A 25,716-nucleotide genomic window follows, 5' to 3' on the forward strand; every position below is an offset into this window, starting at 1 on the left:
GCTAATAATACGAAACAATGATATACTAAAATAAATATAATTACAAATTAATAACAACACGAAATAACAATAAGGTAATCATTAACTAACCATTATGTCCTAATCGCCTTTCACCTACTATACTCCTTAATAATCAAGCATTAAATCATTAACAAGAACCAATCATTTATTTTATTATTATTTTATATAAAAACAGCAACATTAATAATACGAGGTAATAGTACACTAAGATAAATATAACTATAAAGAATAATAACGCGAAACAATGATAACGTAATAGTTAAGTGATTATTATGTTAACCAATAATACTTTTAATAATATTTTTACACCGACTTAATGTATTCCTATAAATTATACTGGACGTTATTAAACTCGTACGAACGATTCGGGCAATAAATCAAACGAATTACTTTGAAAAAATAAGAAGAACAGAAGATTCTGTCGCTCTAACAACGTGACGGTTTCTTGTAATCCGAAACGGGTCAACGTTTAATCAGAAAAACAGGAATGGCAAGTATCTCTGATTGAAACTGATTTACGAGCAACGTTTAAATTCTTAACCCTTCCACGGTAACCGCTACGAAAAAAGCTATGCTGGAAACACCGCTGGAAGTTATGCTCTCCATTGACATGCAGACACGATTTATCAAATTGCCCGATCCTTTTCAACATTCAACTTTTTCCTCCTATTGAAAATGCCGCGACTGAAATTATGTACATATGTACATAGAGCACGTAACAATCCGCACAACCTTAAAAAAGAAAGGTTGCAAACGTTTCAAAATTTCCTTTCACTCCTTTCAAACGTCAATAGTTTCCTTTACGCGTATTGGAGGAAATATTGTAAAGAAATAAACATGATCTCGATCGAACTATAATTCGTATGATGACGGAAACGAATGTAAAACTTTTTCGAATCATTGGTTATTTTAACTTCCAGTTATTTTTTCCGAAGTACCATTTCGGCAAAGGAAATATTTAAAAATTGTGTTTACTAAGGCTTAGAGAATATTCGATGGAATAAGAAGAAAGGTATTGAATCGTTATTTAGAATGCAATAAAATCGAACATGTAAACGGGAAAAAACAATAACGTGTATTTCGTTTTTAGTAGTCAATGTCGCTAAAGTGATTATTAAATAGCAATTTAATTTACGAACCGTGACGATCATATTACATCAATATAACGTACAATGTATGTTCTAATTCCTTTCAACTCTGTATAAATACTTGTGCTATTGCTCGTACTGATTGCGAATCTATTTAGTTAGTAGGAAGTAGTAGCCAATGTAAGTTCAGTAAATATGTCTTTACAACGTAACTAGTAACGTAATAGTGTGTGGTTGCTAGTAGCTAATAAACCGCTGCGACACTAAACAAATAAATAAATAATAATAACGTATAACATATATATTACGTATGAAAAATAGCAAAACTTCGTCTATTTTTATTTTCCTCATAAATTTATCATTTATAAGAATATCGCAATGCTGCGATAATAAAATAAAATGATTGAAATAAAATTTAATATTTAACAAGCACAATCTCGTTATCGCATATAACACTCTCAATCCTGATTTGTATAGTAAGCAACATATATAAACGATGTTTTATCAGATCCTCTCAAAATCCAAAAACTGTCAGCTAAATTATAAAAGAACGAAGTTTGTTCACTACCAAATGGTTAAGTAATTAATAATTCTCCTCTTCAAACTTTCTACTTCCTGATTTGATTTCATAAAACCTTCTTTGCTTCGTTCTGGCATAAATAATGTAAATAATGTAAATACATTGCTCTGTTACGTGCTGTGTTGTTAAGCGGGTGATGGCCTTAGTCCGCAACGAGCATTTCGTCCAAAACCTCGTTCGAAATACGGTGTGTTCATAGTTATGAAAGGGCAGAAGTAAAAAACGGAGATAAAGAATAGGCGTGCATCCTAGCAAACATGTGTGCACGTGAATACATACGACGATAGTAGAAATAACCGCGACAATAAAACGCTGATTTATAGGGAACGGGGGAGGCTTACGTTATAATCGCCGAGGGTTATCTGAAACAGTGCCATCCAGGTCGAGTGATAGGAACTGTAGAGGGATGATTTCACTCCCGGGAAGCCTTTGTACAAAAAGTAGAACGACTGGCAAAATCCGAACAGCACCACCATGTAGATTATCCCGAAGGTCAACATGTCACCGGTTATCATACTGTAGACCATGGTAACGAATGGACCGGTCAACCGGATAGCGCTGTTAAAACAATCGAAAGATACATAAAAAGTATATATGTGTGTATCAATGGCCGTACGATAATGACGCGTTAAAACTCGTCGACGATCAGATATAGCGGTTGCATCGTTTGTCTGCGCACAGATTTCGTCGTGCGTCCTTCTGTACGAATGCAAACAGCCAGAAAGGGTAGAAAGAGCGATAGAGAGCTGGTATGTATTACTGCACTGCGGTTTTCGGTCCATTTTTGGCTTAATAGTATCCTGCTGTTGCTAAAAAAATTAATTTTTGCTTTATTAATTCCACTTTTGTATTTACAATCTGTCAAGAAGAGACGATACGTAAATATATGTAGTTATTTCGTTACAGTAACATGCGGCTTTTCACGAAAGAATCTTTCCTAATACGCGTGAATTTAGATTTCGCTTTTGTCACAAAGTTGATTTTTTTTCTTTTATTTTTTAATACTACAATAGCTTTTTTGATTAGTAAAACAAGAGTGAGACTAGACTATAAAAATTGGAGATACGTAGCAGTAAACCGTTAATTGTATTCGAATAAGGAACGCTGCACACAAGGTACAACTTATGCAAGAGTGAATTTAGCGCTAGTTAGTGTGTAAGTATAACGATAAGTATTGTTATCCAATCTAGGTAGTTAAGCATGTATCTACGAGAACTCACCCCAGAGCAATTAGATTAGCTCCAGCGTCATTACGGTTCAGCTGTTACGTTTACGGTATTATCAATGTTATGGCGTAATTTTTGTAAAAAGAAGTTGTAGGCAATGAGCGTTTTTTTTTTTTTTTTAAAGAAAGCCTTGTACGTGTGTGCTATTGCAATCTTATCGCGAGAGATAACAACCGACATGATCGATGGAACTGGATGTTGTCGTGAAAAAGCAGCATTAAATGTTAAAGTGTCCAGGTTTAACGTACCATAAAAGAGAGTAGTAGAAAGAATAGAGAGAGAATACTGGATTATTCAACCACAATTTGGGTCTTATGGTTTTGATTCCAGTGGAAAGTTGATTATACTGGTCTGACAAAAAATTTGTCTATGCATACATTTTTGTATCAACTTTTTTGTTATTGACAATGCATTGTAATAGTGTGACACGTTTACGATTTATTATTTCGTGCATGAGTCCATACAGCGATCCATCCCTGCATCAGTCATGCTCGGGGTCAGAAATCATATATTCTTCTTTCTACATATTACAAATGTTTTTCTTTTATTCGCTCATTTATTTTTTTCCGATAAGTTGTAGAGAGAACATATACAATAATCGCGTTGTTTGTGAACAATAAGTATCAGTGAATATTTCCGTATTGTTTTTATTCAAGTTGCGCGGAGCGTCTTGTTTTGAATAATGGTGAAACAGATTGTCTAACCATGGAGTGCTTCGGTTCAGTTAGCGTAGTTTGCTTCCTAAGAGAGAAGATACATAAACCTTCTAAGTAAACATGTTCTTTTATGAAGCTTATCTCGATGGCTTGATACCATACATAAGATGTACTATTGATTTTGGATAAATTTTACCTTTGCCCTACTTGCTCTTGCATATCTTATACGATACTTCTTTATACAAAGTTACAGCTCGAACAGATTATTTAATCTGAGATGAGCTTCTTATTCTATTGTACGTACCAACATTAATTAAGCTACTTAAACTACATAGTTCCGCGCCTAAATACGAAGAAGATAATTTCTGCTTACAACAACAATGCTTTCTATTCTAAAAAGTTATTAGTTATCTTGCATCTTTCACCATAGCTACACATAGCTTAACATAAAATAATAACATTCTAAATGATAATACATGTGGCGTTCTTTACGAATTAACTTCCGGCACGAGACATAAAATTAGCAGTTTCGTAGCTAATAATTTTTTCATGTGTTCTAAAACTAAATGTTGCTTGTGAAAGGGTAAATCTAAAACTGGCTATCCTAGAATTATCAGAAATATATAAATTACCAAATCTCTTTTAAAATAAGGATTTTGGTCCTTTTCACATTTTATTACACTATAGAAAAGTTTATAGTTTATACCATAGTTCATACTAATCATTACACATGTTTCGTGCATTTAGTTGATAAATGTACGGTCCTAGAATGTTCAAGGCTGTATTAATATTAGGTTATCCGGAAAGTGTCTTTCTTTTACAGACACATCTTTGACAACAACGCATCTTTATACAAATATGAAACCGACAGATTTGTCGAACATTGTGATCTTTAGTTTGATAGAACAAAATGGATCGTACGTAATTCAATAAAATAATATAAAACGGAAAATGTTGTGCATCCATTATTTCCTTATAAAATGAAAGAAACTTTTCGGACGACCTAATAATTTTGAAATAAAAATTAAACTAAACTATCTGTAAGAAGGAAAGAGGCAGAGATTGTATATTAAATATTCGTGGAAAAATATGTATAGGTAAAAAATATAAATCTGCGATCTTCAAGAAGCGCCACATCGTTCTAGTAATTTCCTCTCTATTTTCCTTTCACTTTGTCTCGTATCTCAAAGAGATTCTCGCTCTTCAGCGAGACGCAGCTTTAACAACGATGAAGCGTCACTGTCATTGCGATATCGATGAAGTCTCGTGTTCCTTTCAAAGGTACCCGTGCATCGTGCAACAGATATCGATCCTTTCTGTGTTTACTGTCAACGGATGCAGTCGTATATAACGTGTTTAACGTCAGTTTGTAGACAGGAAGGCAATGACTGGCGTTTGATTCCTGAATACAATGCGATTACGAAGACACTGATCTTCTAACTATCGTTATCAATGGTTCATTAAAGTTAGCCGAAAAAAGTGACATTTAAAAACATTAAAGATTAATATCGAATGACACTAATGATAATTTATCAATTTATTATTGGCGAGAGAAAATTTGAAGTACAGGAATAAAACGATGGGACAAGTTAAATACGTAACTATTTTATTCTATATGTATATCATGATATTAAAATCGTAGAGATATGACAAGAAGTGAAATTTAAGCGATTCGTTTGAATTCCTAATAATTTTTGTATCTGCATTAAACACAAGCATTATTTTCAGTGTAATTCATCGCAATTGCTTGATTATTGCCGCAACAACGTCATTATATACTTTTCCAGGTATTCGATTATTTCTTTAGAAGCAAATATTCTGGGAATTTTACACAGAACTTGTCATAATGAAAATATAATAAATATAGCAAAATCAATTCAACATATTTATCCGGTCGCTGAGTTTTATTAATTATTGCCTGTAATACAGTGCGTTTTATTTAAAATAATTAAGATCGTATATCCACTATACCGTTAAAAAATAACTCATATGAAAGATCCTTGTCAAACCGTCGATGTTTTACATTCAAAACAACGAGATAATTAGCTTATGTTTCCTTTTCTATCGTTTATTATTCTAAATTTTCATAAAAATCAATACAGTAGTGTCATTATCCGGACGCCTATTATCCGAATACTATAATATCCGAACGTTCTCTTATTCGAACACTTTGTTATCCGAACATAATATTTCCAATAAGAAATGCTTTTTCTGTTTCAAATGTGCACATTTTTATTGGTGTTCATATACAATGTATTCTTTTCTTTATTTTATCGAGTGGATTCTGATTATAAGAACTTAGTATGAAACTAATAGCGTTCTAACTGTCGAAAGAAAATACGACATAATTAAAAAGCTCGAAAGTGGTGTAAGTACAACAGAATTAGCGAAAGTACACGATGTTGGAAAAGCGATAATCAAAAACATTAGAAAATATGATATTGAAAATTATCTAAAGCATGTAGATGTCTCAGGTACTGGTAACGTTAGAAAAACCTTATATACCGATGTAACGAATGATGTTTCCATTGCAATAGAGGCGACTAATAACAACGATTTTACACAAATGGAAGGAGCAAACGAAAGTGTTAATGGAGTATCTTCTCATGTCGAAGCATTAGCAAAGTATTCAGGAAAGGGCTTCGATGTTTCGAAGTACAGAAGAATTGTGACTCTACGCAGTTACTCGTGTTGAAAGAATTATGTGATTTAGCAGCTAGAAAGATATGGGAATAAATATTTCAAGAAACTATCAATCTTAATTGGTATTCGAATAAATGAAATTTTGTATCAGAAAAGTGACTGTTCTATTATCTGAAAATTCCATTTTGTTTTATTCGTTTTGTCTCCCTGTTAGATCGGATAAGGGAGGCCCTACTGTACTTCGCTTGTTCGTGGCAGACCTGAAACTAGAATATTCACCTCTTCAGGACAGACGTAAAACTGGAATATGTATTCACTTCTTCAGAACAAGCTTTAAATTGAAAAGTTTTCGAAACATTGGAACAAAGATAACTATTAAAAGCACGATCGAAATCCAGAGAACCACAAATGCATATGTTGTCTAATAAACATAGTAAAAATTACAAATTTTAATAACTATTAAATTAATAAAAATCAAATATTCGAGAGTCACGCAATAGCTCTAAACAGCGGACATAATTGCGAATGACGTGGATTTGAACTTTGTAGCGAAAACCTAGTGGCATAGTGCGTAATATAAGAGATCACATTGTACCTTTCGAGTTTGTCATCGGTTTACAGGTCATTCCGAGTGGATCATGGACAAGTTCGAAACAAAATGCCGTGAAGAGAGATAAAGTTACTCCTATTACCAGTGCTATCGTGTTGTCGATCACTCGTCACGTTACCTGTTTCGTCGGCCGTTGATTATCCGATTTACCAACGCGATCGGCGTTCAATGAAATTGAAGCAGCGCGTAATTCAAGCCGAAATCGCGCACGGGACAAGACAATGGTCGCGTTTCCTGAATCGAGCGCCAGCCGAAATCGATTTTCGCGACACCGCCAGACAAACGACAGAATGGAACATTTTTAATCTTTCGTTAACACGGATAGACTCTTTCGTTACGTTTTCTCTTTCTTTCTCTTTTCCCTTCTTGTTGATAAGGACTTAGAATCGTGTCGACTTCCGATCTAAAAATCTACAGACGTGCAACATGACATATGCTGCAATTAAATTTTATGAGAAGCTTATATTAATTTCTTATAAGTAACGTTCGAATCCAACGAAGCAAAGAAGGGTCGATGCATATGGAAGTCACGTATAGCTTATCCGTGGAACAAAATTCATCAGAAGTAGGCTAACTTACTGGATTAAAACGATCTAAAGGATCAATTCTTATTATTCGGACATTCAGTGGATTTAGGGAAATAAAAAATTAGATTTAGAACAGTGTTCTAATGTTATTAATTTAATTGATTTTTCATAATATAATAATTCAATTTTGAACTTAGTTCTGTTCAAAGAATAATTATAAAAGGTTCTTTCAAGCGTAATAGGTGTGTGATATAAATCGTAGATCATACTATGCGCTTCAGAACATTGACCAAAACTATAATAGATAACTATAAAATCAGTCGTAGATATTTGTCAAAGAAGCGAATCTTCCTCGTTGCTTAATCCAGATTTTATCAGTTTTACACATCGTTCGTATTTAATTTGTTCCTTTCTTTTCACTTATTTTGATTTGATATAGCGTACGGGTAAATTGGCAGAATTGGATTATGTAAAGAATAGGGAATTATATAAAGTCAATAGAGAAATGACAAAGTGGAGGAGGCATCGATCCAGGTACCATTAGCCAGACCGACAGCTCAGTCCCTTCTCGCTTCCGTTAATCGATCGGTGACCTTATCTTGTCAAAAGTTACCGGTAGTCATAAATCTTCGGTTTTTCCTAACGTGCGAAGTTCAAGGGAGGATACAGTCGCTGTGGAAATTAATAAAATAGAGATGCACGAGAGAGTTACGAAGATGGTGATAGTCGGAGATGTTGAATCTATGTAACGTGGTAATCTTTTATAAGTTTGGAATATGTATAATGAAAGTTTGTGAAACTTTTTTATATATATTGTATAAATTTGTTGCTTCTCCTTTCTGTTTATAAGTATCATGTTCTAACCTGATTGCATATTGTTTAAGAAGAAGCTATTTTTTGTAATAGGAATGAAGATATATAATGGTAACATATAATACATAATCTTATATGTTTTAAAATTAGAAGCTGATTTGTATCGCGTAGAGAAGTATCGTTACTTTAAGCGTGGAATATTTTTCACCACTTTCTTGTATCTTGTAGTTTATCGCTGAGTAAAGGTATATCTAAATCTGACTATGATTCAAAGTAGTGAAAAGAAAGTGGAAGTACAGTAGGTCAGACATCAATGAATTAAAGAAGTGGTAAGATAATAAATACATATAAAATATTTCTGATTTAAAAAGAAACGAGGAAGATATGTATATGTGTATAATTATTGTTTCATAAATAACAACATTTTCATTTTATATATATAAATCAAAAGAACGATTTATCAAAATATATTCTGATACCGAGCAATTCCCGAATAAAACCATCTCATCTAAATAAGCAATAACTAATGGAACCACAGATGTACTTCTGTTCAAAACGCAATAAAAATGAATTCGGACGTACAAATCTCTCAGGATGAAAAGCTTATAATAGCAAGATATATTAAAAAGCCAATAAGAAGAAAAGTATTTTAACTTACAGCATGTTTTGAAACAAATAACACGGGAACATTAAAACAACGTATTTAGGTTACAAAGAAATAAATAAATTCATCTAAACCAAAAGATCGCTTGCGATTCAAATGTCTTAAAAAAGATCACTAAAAGATATTGAATTTCTATAAAACCCTCTATAATTTCATGCTACTCGCGTTTATATATTACAGATTCGTTTATATTTGAATAGATCTATTTCAAACTAATATTTTATTCGCTTATGAGTGTAATATTACGCTACTTTATCACTTAATTAGAACATACTTCTATTAGTACTCTACTCATAGAACTAACTAATTTACAATTTTCAGATAAAATTGGGAAATTGCAACCAATCATTTTCTTCGCAAAGGAACGAGATTCGAGTTACAGATAGATTTAAACGATTTTCGACTTTTCCTATCGCTAGTATATGTACGTATGAAGAAAAAAAGAAAGATAAGAAAAAAGTAGGCTGATTATAAGCGAGAATAGAAGAACGAGGAAGAAACGAGCACAGATTTGTTTCTAGAGGGAAGCGAAACGCTGGCCTCGCAAACCCGAAGCTGATAGCATGGCTCGACGTAAAAACAGGTTTTATTTCATCGTGTTTCCTTCTCTTTTTTTCCTCGCATTTTCCACCATTTTTTCCTTCCTTCTTTTTTCCAACTGTATAACCCGAATCTCAAGCAACATTTCTCGTCCCTTGCTCTTTTCTGCAAGTAATCGAGCTTCAACAAACGGAGAATGATTCCGTAAAATTCACGGGTGTATGGACGATGACAATTATTCGACGGTTTACCGTAGCCGCGACATTTTGAAGGACGATGTTTCGCGGAAATTTACATCGACAGGCTGACTCGTCGTCTCTGTTTTATGTTGTACGCTCGCTACCACCGATTTATAACCGTTTCTGCGCCACTGTCTCGTTATTTCACGCGCCATTTGTATTATTTAGAAGTTATTCGACGCGTCCGATTTATGTTCGACTCTTCCCCTGATTTGATTGGTCGCGCCGTTTTTATCATACTGCGCTGTACGAAAGTCGAAGGGAACGGTGTGTAATGTCATTTTAAAATATTATCGTTTTATAAACTGATTACGACAAGTATATAATGAATCGTATAGAACGTTTATAAACTCCACGTCTATAAGTATCTAGTCATATCGTATAGATAATAGATATAACGTAAGAGTTAACAACCACCAAAACCCACTAGTTACTCAATTTCTTGACACGTCGAATCAGATCCGCAGGCTAAAAAGACATTACCCTTTAGATTTAAGCACTAGATTCAACTAAAATCAAATACACGATAAACACTTATTAAACACAACATAGTACCAAGCCAGAAAAATTTACTTATTTGTCAATGAAAATTGATTGTAAAATTCAACCAAATAAAAAAAAATCGTATAGATTGTAAAACATAAGTTGTATACATGAACGAAAAATTAATGACTAAAAACAATATTTATTACCAGACTGCGGATTTTTTATGCATTTGTAGGAAATTTGAAGATGCAAAATTTCAGAAAAAGATCATACAACGTATAGTGCTTTCTACATATAATACTTGAAAGGTAAAGCAAATTTTTTAGCAAGATTATTATTATTTTTAATCATATTCTCAGAAATACGAATGTGCATGAAAATCCGCAGTCTATTTATTACCTTCTTGTGAAATCACATTATAAATAATCAAATTATTTGCTCTTTGAAAAAGGTTAAATACGCAAAGTGTTTCAGTTGTTTGCGGTCAAACTTTGTCAGGCTCTATGGGTATAAAATTTTAAAGATGTTATACATTACAAGTGTAGGTCGTTTGAAGATTTATTGAAATGACAAACAGTCGAAAAGATTAGCCTCCAATATCACCAGATTTCATACCACTTTTATGTGTACCTTTATGCATGGGTTACTTTGGAAACAAGGGATATCAAACAAATACGCAATACGTGTAGCGAACTGATAGCAAGATTTCATCGACCGATTCAGTGATATGAAACGAAATCAAAATGAACTTCTGGTATACACATCTGTACTGATCCTATAGAATTAAAATCATTGCAGATCCTTTTATGAAGTATTTTTTTATATCGCATCTTGTTCACACTTTGTAACAATAATATATATCTACATCATTCAATATTAATTTTGAATATTAATCTGAAATATTAATCAATATAATTTTGAAAATTAAACGTACGTCTGTGGTACAATTTTGCCAAGTTTCATTTATTGCAAAAACACGGTTTTGTGTTGTATATGTGTTAGAATTTAATCTTGAAATTAAGATTAATAAACTGTGGAAGACACAATGTTTGTATTGAAACAATACTATATGATTTTTATTAAACAAAGTTATAGTAAAATACAAGTAAACGTTATGAATGTTGACAGTTGGCTAGTTATTCTCAGACTGACTAAGTGATCCATGGCCCTTGAAAAGATTTTGAATCCCCACTCTCTATGCAGTAATGAGTGTGACCTATGTGGATGTCTTTGTGGCGGCACGTGTCACGGAACCTTCCAGCAGCTTCGCGATGCAAAGCGCTATGCCGTCAAAGCGCGACACCGACGTGCCAAATGTTCCGTCCGTATCCTTATACTTCTTCCGCCGAATTCTCGGAAGAGCATGCACGCGCTAGCAGCCGCGGTACATCTAACGAACGCACGCTAGTGGGGATAGCGCTGGGCAACGAAGGGAAAAATCTGATCGATCGATCACCTCATCTGTACGCGATTAATATCGTTGTATTCCAACAATATGTATATTTTATATTGTATGTGAAACAATGACATGACTTATTTGTATTAAGACGAATACCAAACAAAGACGAGATTCTTATATAAAACTCTTGTTCATTGCTCTAGCTTCTTCTCTCCTTATTCCTATATCTGGTATAGTCGGATAATTCCTGAGGCTTTCTAAGCGCTTGATACGCTTAGTGTTCCTGGAACGTGATGCAGATTCTGACGGAACCATTTTGTTCTCCTTTGGAATTGCAAATAGAATTTCAGAGATGCTTAGCGTTTACATTGTTTCATTGGCATATATATTAGATAATACTTTTTCAACGAAATTTGTTACGTAACTATACAGTATAATCTTTTCGGCGTGTTATTTTGTTTCCTTTCCAGAACTTATCAACGTTTTATCTCTTATCTTTTTAATTTTCCAATTAATGTGAGTATACGTATGTAGGGAATATTACCAGCGACATATATCTTATTCCTCGTAATCAAACAAAGTAACTTAAAAATGCAGTGCTATTGTTTTTGACATTTCCATTAAAAGATATACATTACAAAAATTACTTTCTCCAATTGAAAAAATCGTGCACACGATTTATTACGCCAGACTTCTGCGAGTATACCGATCGGCTACTAACGAATTAATTGCCGATTTGATGATCTGTTGAGTCTTTAAAGACTTAACTTCTCGTTAACGCTGATACAAACATTTAAACGCCGTTCCTCTTTGTCAAATATTTCATAGAAATAACCAACGTTTAATTCCTACTAATTACGTAAATTCAATAAAACCCACTCTGAAATTAAAATCTAATCAACCGAATTTTCATAGGCTCCGGTCTCTCATTAGTATAGACACGTTAGTCACTAATTACGTTAAAAATACATTGTAATTCTTAAAGAAAGAGAAAGAAGGAAAACCGATGACAAGAAACGAAATATCCCTTAACGTCAACGTCGTCAGTCGGAAATACGAAGCTCCATTACGATTATCGATTTTGCGTAGTATAGGACCAAGCAAGAGAAACTCTACCGAGAGAATCGGTTTAGCCCCGCCAATAGCTGGACAGAGCTTATGTCAGGTTAACTATAGCCTACAAATCTGAATTAGGTTCTTGGATGGTAGACATTCGATTCATACTTGGCTCAACTCTCTCCTCTCTCTCTCTCTCTCTCTCACTCTCTCTCTCTCTCACTCTCTCTCACTCTCTCTCTTTCTCTCTCTCGATCGGAGAGGATTATACCTCGTTAGGCTTGTGAATCTAAACTATGCGGGTTAGCATCTCGGAGCTAGATGAGGCCGCAATTATGTTCGCTTCGTGTACCTATAATTAGAAGTCTCGGCACGGTGCTTTCGTGCCGACGAATCTGAAATATTCGGCCGTTAGGTAACAGAAAATTTTAGCTAATCGTTATCCATTTCGAATAATCGTCTCGCGATGATGTAGGCGCAGTACGATATGATCCGTGTGAAATCATGTGATTGGGCGGTCGAAATAGGCTGGAATTGCAAATCAAAACGTTGAAATTTTCTATCGAATACTAATGCTTACGTAGACAGACAGTGTTCCATGAAAGTAGGACAAAATTATTTCTGTGTGATGGTTAAATATTAGCAAATTCTATACAGGACAAGTGATTAATTTTTGAACGGCTGATTTCTATAAGCGTGTTCTATGATATTAACACATGCTGGAATGTATCATGCATTTTGGAACTTTATTTTAGTACGAAGAAAGGGAGTAATTAAGAACACGAAATGCGATTTAATGTAGAAAGATCATTCAAAAAGTATTTCCATTGTGGAGTTCGGAAAATTGATGACGATTGTTGAGTAAATGAAATACGGAAATCATTGTACATACTTATCAACCTACTATGATAGAATAGGTATAACACGAAGTAACATTTTTTTAAACCGACGTTACTCTTTTATTAAACATGCTCGTTATTGCTAATCTTCGGTATTTTATATCCACTCGAGATTCTTTTATTCAGTCTGAGGTAAAACTTTCACTTTGAAAAGAGGAGTGAATAACAACATCGTTAAAAAGTTTCAGTTCTCCATACTTCTTTCCATTATTACCGTACAAACCGTTATTTACTCTAAAAAAATATTTTCGTAGTTTAATGGTACTTCTGTAATTACTAGCCCTAAATTCATCTATAATTCGAGAAATATTCAATGATTTCGAAGTTCGATGAAAAAACCACAACATTTGTATCTTCCAGTTATATTTCAGAATACAGAACAACCTATAATTATTTTATGCATTGAGAAAATAAATATGAATACAGGAATACAAATTTGAATTTATATGAAAGAGACTGTTTTTAAATTAAATTAATTTGTTTCCTATAAGAATTCATTAACTCTTTAAAAAGGATGAAAGAAAGGATTTTCAAGTTTCTGACCACACGCTCAAGAAATAGCGTACTGAAGATATTGCAAGCGAGGACAAAAAGTGATTGCAGTGGCGAAGAAAGTAAGCCAAGCAAGCTCCGTTGCTAAGCAGTGAATACAGATTTGTATACTGAAGAATGTAGCAGGATATTTGGGAAAACAAATCGTGAGAAGACTCGACGTTTCACCAAAAAGGGCGTACCGCACTCTGCAGGCTAAAAGATAATGCTTCCAAACTTCTCGTCGGTGTCGGATGTGCAATCATGCAGTTGCAAAGTGCAATTACGCTTTTTTCCCAAGTGGAGCTCCATACTTTTTGGTGGAACGATCTACTTATACGGTTTCTCATTCTTTTCGAAAAACCATTATTAGGTTTCTGTGGCGATAGATATGTCTATATAAAAACAACTGATTACCAAAAGAGAAATGAAAATCTTCTCTTATCTTAGTTTAATAAGAATATTCCCTTGTTAATCCGTATGCATTAACCTCTCATTAATCCTGTTTACATTCCTACAAAATTTATCATAATTATAACTGGGAGAAACGGGAAAATGTTCTGCATCGTATTATTTCAAATCATTATGTCATATAATCATTAAGAAAAGATGTCATCATTCATATACTCGTAGCTTTTTAAGACCTAAATAGTATTCATTTGCTTTAACTTAATCATGCTGATATTTACTAGCCCAGTATAGTTTTGAAATTTCAGATCCGAACTTTACAAAATATTTATTTCTAACTTTTGAACGTTCCAATGTTATAAGCATTCTTTCGCAGTTATAGTTTTTAATGCACTGTTAGGAGTCAATATTTAATTAACAACATAAATAAAGACAAAATACTAAAGAAAAAATCTTTCTTTGCTTTCTATAAGTTCGGAAACTTTTAAAAGGCCTAGCAGACTTTCATAGGAAAAGAAACAAATTTTTTCTTTCTTTAATAAATAACGATACGCGTCGTGTAATCACCAGGACTATAAAATTAATCTAAAAAAGAAGAGGGGTAACGATGAATGAGAACGCGAAGGAAAACGATGATAAGTAATGGAAACAGAGAGAATCGTAAGCGGAAGTGGCGTAGAATAAAGCGTTTAGGGGCGAGAGAAACTGCATCGATCTGCAGTTAAATTTCGTGCGAAATTAATCTCAGGCGCAACGGTGGCTTATTGCCAAGTCAACGGCAGCAGTTATAGAGGACAAGAAATCTGGTAGCGGGCGTTCGAAAGCCTTTGAGGAATTACGCTCCCTATACATGTACTTAAACGGAAAGCCAGAGACAAAAGGGCGTCCTGATGGACAGTAATTACACGCCGGAACGCAGACGCTTTTACGTAATATTGCTCCAATAAAGAAAATACGTTTTCGACGCGGCATGCGGACGTTAATGCTGTGACGCTCGTTTTATCTCTCATTATATCAAATTAAATTAACTCTGTCGATATGTTTTTCCCTTGTACACAATAAAATGGTTATTCCATCGACTTATATTTACTTGTTTTTCAATAAACAATGACGTGTCATTTGAAAAAATTATCATGAGCTTCATGAGCTCGAATTTCCTGAAATTGTTGACAGTATAGTATGACTAAGTTAGTACAGTTAAAACTAATTCGACGTTATTTTATTGATAAAAGATTAAGATGATCTGAAGATTTCATATGGAGAAGGTTATACAAATTTAACAATCTTTCCCTTATCAAATATCTGAAGTTAAAAATGTCACAGCGTAAGAATTAACGGTTTAAATAGTATAAATTTTGTTTACACTTTGAAAGATTCAATTACGGAAATGAAACCTAAATATCGTAATAATTTGTTTCGACTAAATAGTAATTATTACGAATACTCCATATATTTTCGTATGCTATATTATTTACATTCTGTACATTTTCAAACGTTTAAGTCTCTTATAAGTGCAGAAATATCCGAGATTTAATAATTGTTGCCAGAAATTTTCTACAATTTGTTTTGCGCTAATATAATCACCAAACGTATTAACATCGGACACGTAAACAAACTACTTCATACAACAATTTGCTCTGAACTTATCCTCTGTAAAATCAGGAATTTTAATGAAATGAAATGAAAATAAATTCAACGCAACAGTTCGTGTAACTAACAATCCTAACATTTTTCACATTCGGAAGCCTCGTTTCAGCCCACCGAGCAAATTCCACTCCTCTCGAATCCGAAAAACTCACGCTTCGCGTAGAATTGATATTTATCTACAATTACCGACGTCACGGCTCAAAGTACGAGGTCAGAAAACAAGATGCACTATCGCGGTCCAATAGGGTCTTGCATCCTTTTTCGTCGTTTCGACGCAATGGTTGCAGACGCTCGTCAAAGTGATGGTGGAAACCGCGCGAGTCAAAGAGCGTTCTTCGACGAATTGCCTCGGAGCTTTGCAGCAGAAGATAGAAAAGAAGTCGTCGTCGACGTCATTGGGCCACACCAAAGAAAAGGCAGCAGATGGGGGAGGAAGAGAGAGAGATGGAGGGGCAGAAAGTTCTGCAGTAATATCTGCAGGAAAGTGGCCACGAAAAGGACGCGGCGGTGGAGAAAAACGATTGCCAAGAGAGGCGTGTGTATGGTAATGCGAAATAGCCGGCATTATCTCGTCGTAAATCACGTGAAAAGAGGTTTGAAATCTGGAGGCGCTATCATCCAACCGATTATAAATGCCTTTCTTCTGGTTGCTCCATTCATTCCTGGGGAGAAAAATCGCGCGTACACAGCTGCTGGTGGATTTTATTTCGGCTGATTATAGGGTCCTTCCTTTATACATATTGCATGCGTTAATTCTCCTTCGCCTTCTTATACGTATAATATTAGATCAGAACGTACGAAAAGTGGTTTCTTCAGTTAAGAAGAACACGTTTTACGTTTCATCGAGCTAAATTTATTAATCTGAGTTACTATGTCGTTGAGATTAACGTGCTTATTATTATTAATTAACGTGCTTATATTATTAACGAGAAACATGTACCGAGTTGTCTTCGCAAGTCTCTGTTAATCACTTTCATTTAATTTAATTCATTAACCATTTAATGATATCACTAAAAGAAAACGTAGAGAACCACTGACGGATTGTACGTTCATTACTGACACTTTCAAATACATATCAACGTTATCTATGCAAATCGGCTAAACAATTTTTAAGGAAAAATGTCTCAAAGTTCACGTATATTTGTTCTACTCTTGTAAACAGAATATCGAAGAACTTGTAGCGATAGTTCAAAGAAAGAAAGAAATATAAATCAGCATTTAACTTTATATATGTTATCAGAGGAATGCAGAAAAATAATGTGTTACTTAATATAATTTAGATAAAGAACTCGAAACGTTCGACTTTACATGTTACAACCTATTACGTACAATATATTCGGTTACTTGGGAGTTTATATATCTAGCAATAGAAAGTATGATGTACTTTTTATACCTAAGATATACAGACACAGTACTTCTACAAATTTTGTGATTTAATATTTATAGCATTCTGCGTACGATGTGCATTATAATATATTCTATTGATATAATAGTAGTATAAAGGATTCGAGTGGATGGAGAAGCGATATTATGCTAGAAGAGGACGCGATAAAAAGCAATATCAAACGGATAGGAACTGAATAGAAATATAGTAAGGACACAGAGAATAGGAGAATGAAAATGAAAGATTTGAGCGAAAGATTAAGACAGAATTATAAGCCAGGGATTTTGCAAAGCAAGCCCATTTCTTAGCCGTGAGGCTAAAAATAAAGAATATTGTCAATGATACTAATATTTTCTGCTGCCTGTAATTTTTTAGCTAATAATAAAAACTAAAGTATAGTTTTTGTACGTAAGATGGTGTTATGTATGCGTGTGAGTGACTGACAGCCCGCTAAATAATAAAAGTCCTCTAAATAATCATTTAAACACGCGATATAATAATCATCTATCTTGTAAGACTGCAAATAACGAATACTTATGTAGCCATTAATATCACTATGTTTCCACTTAAGAGATTTAAGACAAATTACGTTTTAACATTCTGTATTATTTTTAAATCGTATCACATAATTTTGAATGTTTCTATTAAATAATCAAGTTAGTATACCTTTTATCATTGATATATAATTTCGTTTAATTTATAATATAAATGTAGTAAATTTGTGCTATTGATCTAACGTATGCGCGTCATTACCAGCGATATTAATAATCCTGAGTATATTAATCAAATTTATGCTGTGATCATTACATATCATTCCAGGAACGGATATAACTCATAGTTATTTCACGTCAAAATCTAACCAGTTGGATTATATGTCAATTACTTAGTTCCGAATTAAACGTTTGTTTTCGAATGATAGTCAAATTCTGGATATTCGAAACCTTAAATTTGTTAAATCCTCTACATAACAAAAAGATAGTAAACTAGCAAAAATAACTATAACTGAGCGTTGCATGTATTGCAAACAAAATTAACATATTTATTTACTATTACATTGCAACAATTTGTATATTTGCTTGACATCCATTATATTTTCAGAAATATTTTAGAAATGAAAGTAATTCATTCGTTTAAAAAAAACGGAGCAACTTTCGACGCAATTATAGCTATAGTAAATAAGGAGATAGGTCGAAGTTACAAAATATCGTCGCAGGTATTTTAAATAGCACGTGTAGCCAACGTTGCATGACCAGGCGACATAATACTTAATCGAGCATTCTTTTATCACTCTTCATGAATATTTCTGTCATAAGCTAACTAGCCACCAACGGAATTTCAACGGCGAAACATCCATTCGACATCATCGTTACCTGCTATATTATTAACAAACACCGATGCCGTTAATAATTCACATTCTATTAACGAAGCGTAGCGTAAAGTCGCGCTAGATAAATGCGGGTTTGTAAATCCTCTCTGCTAATGCAACGGTCACACACGAAATTTTAGCAGTTAATTGTTGTAATAAATGCGTTAACGTAAGTACATATAGCAGTGAACTATATAAGATAATGCATACAGTATATATTAATATATTCGAGTTTATAAAACATTTTTCCCTATTTCTTTTGAGAATTTAATTTCAATGTCAAATGGTAAATTATTCGTGTCCTTTATTGAAGAAGTATAATTACTGATAAACATCGAGGGTCACCGCTGACTCACGCATAGTTCTTTCAATGCATTAGACATTAATTCAGCAATTTCTAAGTTACGATGCAATCATGCTTAACTAACATACAAATAAAAAGTTGATAAACATACAGCGTAGAATACACAGACCGTGAACTTATAGTGTGGTGAGTTATCTTTTAGATTATTAATGAAGCAAAGATACAGATTTTAAGGTCGCTATTTTTATAAAAAAAAGGAATAAAACATGAAATTAATCGATTTGATTCGATATAATATAAATGAAACTAGAGAATTTGTTAGATATATTACGAGTAATATCTATCGAATATGGAATCAAATTTTGTATAAATTAATACCTTTTAACTTCTATTTTTCAAGTAATTTTAACTGATTGCGAAGCAAAGACATAGAAGATGAAATAAAAATTTCCTTTCGAAACTCCATTTTCATTTCAGTCATGAAAATCTATAGACATTCGTTCCATTTCAATGGCAGAGATTAGTTCATAGTCTGGAGGCTGTTGCGATCATTCTATTACTTGTTGCTGGCTTAATTAGCATTTACATGTGTGCAAGAAGTTTTGGAACAAGTCATACATCAGTAATACATCAAACAGCTCATCAGTTAAGTAAAGTAAGCTTCTTATATAATTTCCTATCGTATCTTCTACTCTTAAGAACAAACATATATTTAATACATAGTTCCCGTGAGAAGATAACGCTTTAACTATACGAAGTCTGTAATGTATACAAGAAGTCGCTATCTTAGATCTAATGTAACTACACGTAAAATAAAAACAGTTTTTCAAAGCCGTCGATATTGTGACATTAACATTACAATGATTAAATAACTTTTTATCTTCGTTAATTAATACTCTTCGGAAATTGCTAATCGCTAATTATCTCTAATTACTAAAATAATAAACTTACATGTAATACAATTAAAACTTATGTCGTTATTAATGAAATAAAATAAGATTAGTTTTATCAAACAAAAAGAGATAGTACTTAAGAGAAAAAAATTACAATTGATTAAAAATCGGCAAGAGAAGCGGATCTTTTTTCATTCTTTCCGGTTGCAGGACCTTTTAAGCATACATACAAAATTGCGGATATATAAAAATAGTTATATAGAAAATAATTAGGCATATATAAAAATTACAGCAATTGAGCACGCTTAATACGGAATTGGCAATTATTAATGGAAAGAGATTTCCTTTTGAATTCTTATTCAGTTGTTCCTTCTCTTAAGCGTGTAGCGTAAACGCTAGAAATTCAGTAGCAATTAAGAACACAAAACGTCACTCACCCAGCAAAGAACATGAGGAGGAACCAAGAGCCGGGAACAGCAACCACGAGTATCGCGTCTTCAGCATGCCTATTACCAGCAAGACGACATGGTATGCACGCGAGTATGAGCAGATTGCTGATCAAGAATATGAGCTTGGCAGGCTCGTGACTCTGTAAGGTAAATGCGCAGGTGAAACGTCAAAGGTAGCACGTATTCTTGCACGCTTCACGGCCTTCCGCAGAGGAATCGATATACGCCATGGAATTTCGGTACGTGGCAACGCGTTGCGTCGCCAAGCAAACGATCTGCATAATTGTGCCGTGAAATCGGAGTTGCTTCCTAGAGAATCATTTTCAGTGGTTCGAAAAGGATTCCACGGCAACGTTGATACGCGATCACGATTAATAACTCGCGATATATCACATAATACTGCCGCATACATCAAGTCGTCCTAATTATATCGTACACTTGATGTCTACGCTATCGAGCGAGCCAGGCTAATTACGAATTACGTATTCCCCCGTACGAGAATGCCCAATGAGCGCGATTTACGAGTAATTCGGCCGTTAGTGAGAAATTAATTCGCGAACAATGTCCCCTTTTAGATAAACGATGCAAATTTCTTGTGTTTGGTTTGGCATGTGAGCAACGATTTATTTCCATTCTCGTTTCCAAGCTTTAATCGTGAGTTTTCGAGGCAGAACGGCGTTTTAGCAACTTGTAAGTTTTGAATAATCATTAATACAATATTCTTTAGAATGTATTTTATAACATACGAAAATCGAGAGATACACATGGCACTGAATCGAATCGTTCGTCTAATCCATGTTCATCTAATTTGAATACGTTTTGCCTAAAAAACAACCGCAATCATGAGATCTCCAAAATAATTCAATTGAATGCGGTCCTCTGACAGACTTGCAAACAAAACCCATCGAAATTATAGAACATACCGATTTCGTGAAAAAGATTGAAATGTATGCAATGAACATCGAATATAAAACCTCTTTTCTCCCTCCATAAAAAGATAAATGTTGACAGGTGCCTTTTTCTATGAAACTTTTAGTAACAGCAACTGATGAATTATTCGATATAATACCCCAGAAATTGTTATACAACAATATTTACATTCTTCTCCAGCTTCTACCAATGAAAAACAAAAAAAGAACCTCACGCGGCATACGTTTATTTTCAAATTGCGATCAAAACCCCGTGCACGCTCTATCCAGTCAAACCAACAAAAAAAAGAGGGATCTCTCGTATCTAGAAGCGCACTGCATTCACGACGAAATACTTCCTTTCTTCCATTATACTCCTGACCCGTTACAGTTCACTGGCGGTTTGCTCAACCTTCGATACCCGCGACGCGATTCGAGAGATTCGAAATTGCCTCCGTCCATCCATCCAAGTGAGATATCTCGATGTATGGAACAACGGAGTGTTTCGTGAGAGTACAACTTTCACGGGTGGACCGTCGATGTATAATAGAGAACTGAAAAGGCTATTAGGCAAAGGAATGCAGGTTCGATTGGCTATTTCTAATTTAGCAAGTAGAATCATAAAAATAAGCACGCCTATTGGTCGAAGGTGTCAGACGTACAAACAAGATCATACGAGCGAGATGAGCAACAGGAATACGGTAGAACTTCGTTTGCTCGAACTCCATTTATCCGAACTAATTTCATCGCTAGACTGCGAAAAAATATGCACGTTCGTATGTTTACAAGTCCAATTATAAAAAATGTAATCCAGATAGACATCTGTTTTACTCGCTAAATATCGTACCGAGTCCTACACTTGGAATATTTTATACTTATATATATTTTATTAAATCGTGTACACTCTGTATTCTACGTCTGTTTATACCTCCCAATTCCCCATAAATGCTTAATAATTCCGTAATCTAGTCACCACAGTACTCGGTTTATCGAATTTGTTCCTAAATTCCCATTATTCGACTTCAGACTTATCGGCTTAGACTTAGCCCTGCTTCACCTTGCAGTCTAACGAATGAACAAAATCTAGTCATATGAAAATCAGCTCCGATTGTATGAACGGGTAAGTATCGAATAAGTGGAGCTACGCAGCGCGGGATGAATTCATCCAAGAAGCAAGATTTAAGATTAAACGTACCAATTGTTTCATGAACGATAGAAGACCAATGTTGACTACCTCGCCGCCTAGTTGCACCAAAATGTAGCTCAGCACACCTATCACCGTGGTGCACTCCGCGATCATGCGTCCAACTTCCGTGATTTCTTCCGGCCATTCCAGGAGGGTGGCATCGATGTTCGACGGTCTCATATACACGGCTAGCGAGAGTGATGTTAGATGGAACACCAGGATGATCAACCGTTTCAAGAACTGCAACTTTCATAGGGGCATACTAATTATTAGAGTGGTATGCTAATTATTGAATAATTCTTTGTCTTCTTTGATCTTTCCATAGGTTGTCCCATAATTGAAGATATTCAAAGTGTTTTCGATAGTTAATACGTTGGATATACGTTGTTTCTAAATTTTTAATATATTTCGCTATAAACCTTCCAAACAACCTAATAATTTCGAATCTCTGTACCAGCGATTCTTAACATTTTCAAAACATATTTTTATCTACTTGTTAAATTTTAAGGGCTGTTTTCAACCTGTTTCAAGACGTAGAGGACGGCCGATAAACGGCAGCGATCAAATGTATTTGTTCAAAACCTCTCTCGAAAAATTTCAAAATTGATGATCAGCAGTCGAAATACTTTCACTTGGAAAACATACAAATGCGTTTATAAAAAATATAACATTGAAAAAATGACTGAATATCTGCAACGCATATATACATAACATATATCTATTGCACGTCACTATGAAAAACATGTAAAGCCAACATAGATAACAAAAGATGAAACGTCCAAGCGATAATTCTAAGTGCCGCGAACAGAATTGCGATTCATGGCTTACGATAATAAACGTAATTCTCTATTAAGTTATTGTGTTGTTTAAATTGACGGATAACACGAATAGATATTTGCGAATGTTCAAGTAACGTATATTCTCGTCTGTCCGTGGAGTTGTTCTAATGACGTGTTACCATCAAATGTGCTTCGTGATTAATTACACTACAACCATGCTAATCTCTGTGTACAGTATCATGGCATAATTGGTCATTTGACGCTTGTATGCGGTTTAAACGTGGTCGTGATTAGTACTATAAGTGGGATATATCATGGATGCTGTGCCATTATGATGTTCCTCCGTAGTTGTACACGATGTTCCATTAACTCCATTACAAGTTTCTTAAATGTCCGTAACGAGCAATCAATTCAATCTCGATATTATGTATGTATACGTATCGATAGCAAAAAAAAAAAGAAAATTTATGTACATACTTCTTTTTTTTTAACCTCGTATTAACTCGGCCAACTTTTTTACATTTTTATCGGAAACAATTTTCGAAATAATACACGGATCGGTGGTTACCGCATAACCTCTTTTAATTTTCGATATGGAAAATACAGTCAGCGATATTTAAATATGGAATTTTTCATAAATTCTACGTATTCATGTGTTTTTAACGTTTTGTGCTCGCATTTTACGAAACTATTTCAAATAACAGCGAAATTAATCAAAATAATTCGTAAAAGCGACGAAAATACGTGTAATTACGCTGCACGATTAATAAATGATAGCTTTACATGAAACGTTACGTCTTTGATTTCGTGAGAGTAATTCCAAAGTTTTTTCTCCTTGCGACATAAAATACTTTTCTTATGTCAAGAAATAGAGAACGTGATATCGATTCCACGAATATAGACATTAGAGAACTTTGTGCTGTAAAGTTAGGAAAGCCTGTTATGTGTAAGTACTCGCATGCCTGCCTATACATGTGTACATAATTTAACATTATAAGTTGAATATTTTTCGTATGATTGATACTATTCATATATTCACATCACTTCGTTCTTGTTGTTTGTGCAAGACATGTATATAACATATAAATATTGCGATAATTTATACAGACAATTTATATGCAAAATATAGTAAATTGATAAAATGAATATGTATGAAATTTTAAATGAAAGGATGCAAAAGTGATATTTCGCAAAATTAAAAATATGCATCAAATTAATCACATTTTTTTAGTTAGATTTTTCGATCTCTTCTTCAAAAAACATTCGAACATCGTTTGAAGTTCAATTAATATCTTGAATCTCCGAAACTCCGATCATGTTACTATCAGCTTCATACACCGGGACAAGAAACGATTCTAACATGTTCTTTCGTTTCTATTTTTCCTTGTTAAGTAATTTTAATATTACTTATCAAAAGTTCAGAATTGCCACCTCAGTCGATCCTAGACTAAAATACACTTAATGAAACGTTTCTACGTACTTAATGCCCATCATCAATGAAACTCCTCCATCGTTGAAAATACCAAGCCAAGTAGACATTAAACGTATGCCAAAACCATCCATTCTCACCCCTTTAATATTTTTATCGTGTATCCCGTACGTCAACCCTAATAATAATCCTATAATTGGATGTACATGTCAGCTGTCCTAATTGACGAAGCTCGTACGAGGAGCACCAGGTACATACACCAGAAATTTTCGTTGCTCAGGCAAGTACTTACACGTGCACGAGCGTATTTCAAATTATTCCGGTGATTACCAAGTGACGTCGAGTAGACGTTGGACGAACGTTGACTCGGAAACGATTGTCACTAGCGTGCTCGACGGCCGGACGATCGAGTGGCATCGACAGGATTTTCCAGAGGTTTTCTAGGTTGGAATGGTGAACACGCCGCACGATTTATTTCGATTGACCGGGTTGGCCTGGCATTCACGATGCTATCGGCAATCTCCGAATGATCTCGTGGAACAACGATAGTCGTCGACGTCCGACTGATTGCGGTCATAATCACGCCCGCCCAATGGCACTTGATGCCTCGAAAGGGTTAATGAGCGGACGTTTTTTAAATTGCACGTACATTTATTTCATATTCGAAACGACGATGGTTCTCGCGTTCGAGATTTGTTTTGATAACGAGCTCTCAGCGACCACTGTAATCATAACCGTACGCTTGATGATGAATGTAAATGGTAACGGAAGTACTTACCGCCTGTAACTGTCCGACCGCGCTTTTTCGTCGATTTGCGGCAACAATACTTACGTACAGAGTCTTCCAGGTTTTTGCTATAAAACGGTGCCAGCTGTGAGTAAATATAAGAGAATAATGCTACATAAATGTAGGCTCATAAATGCTGTATTAAAAAATTATAACGTAGATAGGCAAGATAGGATCAAAGTAGATTTTCATTTGATA

At 34.3% G+C, this 25,716-nt stretch overlaps 1 protein-coding gene across 5 annotated transcripts in view; it reads right to left on the reverse strand.

Annotated features, from left to right (window-relative positions):
- The window catches only part of iav (transient receptor potential cation channel subfamily V iav), a 54,853-nt gene that overhangs the window by 18,135 nt on the left and 11,002 nt on the right, over positions 1-25,716 (reverse strand). For 2 of the 5 annotated variants that reach the window (XM_069129454.1, XM_069129441.1), the window contains exons 4-6: positions 22,533-22,769; positions 20,418-20,569; positions 2,031-2,247 (exon numbers count right to left, since the gene is read on the reverse strand). The exons of 1 other annotated variant lie outside the window; for it this stretch is intronic. In XM_069129454.1, the coding sequence (XP_068985555.1) occupies positions 2,031-2,247; positions 20,418-20,569; positions 22,533-22,769 (606 nt within the window). The remainder of the gene's footprint in view (positions 1-2,030; positions 2,248-20,417; positions 20,570-22,532; positions 22,770-25,716) is intronic. 2 more of the 5 variants (XM_069129447.1, XM_069129463.1) reach the window with 2 other exon arrangements.

This window comes from Bombus flavifrons, chromosome 2 (assembly GCF_040668555.2).
Source record: "Bombus flavifrons isolate JBK064 chromosome 2, iyBomFlav1_principal, whole genome shotgun sequence".
In the NCBI taxonomy this organism is placed as follows: domain Eukaryota; kingdom Metazoa; phylum Arthropoda; class Insecta; order Hymenoptera; family Apidae; genus Bombus; species Bombus flavifrons.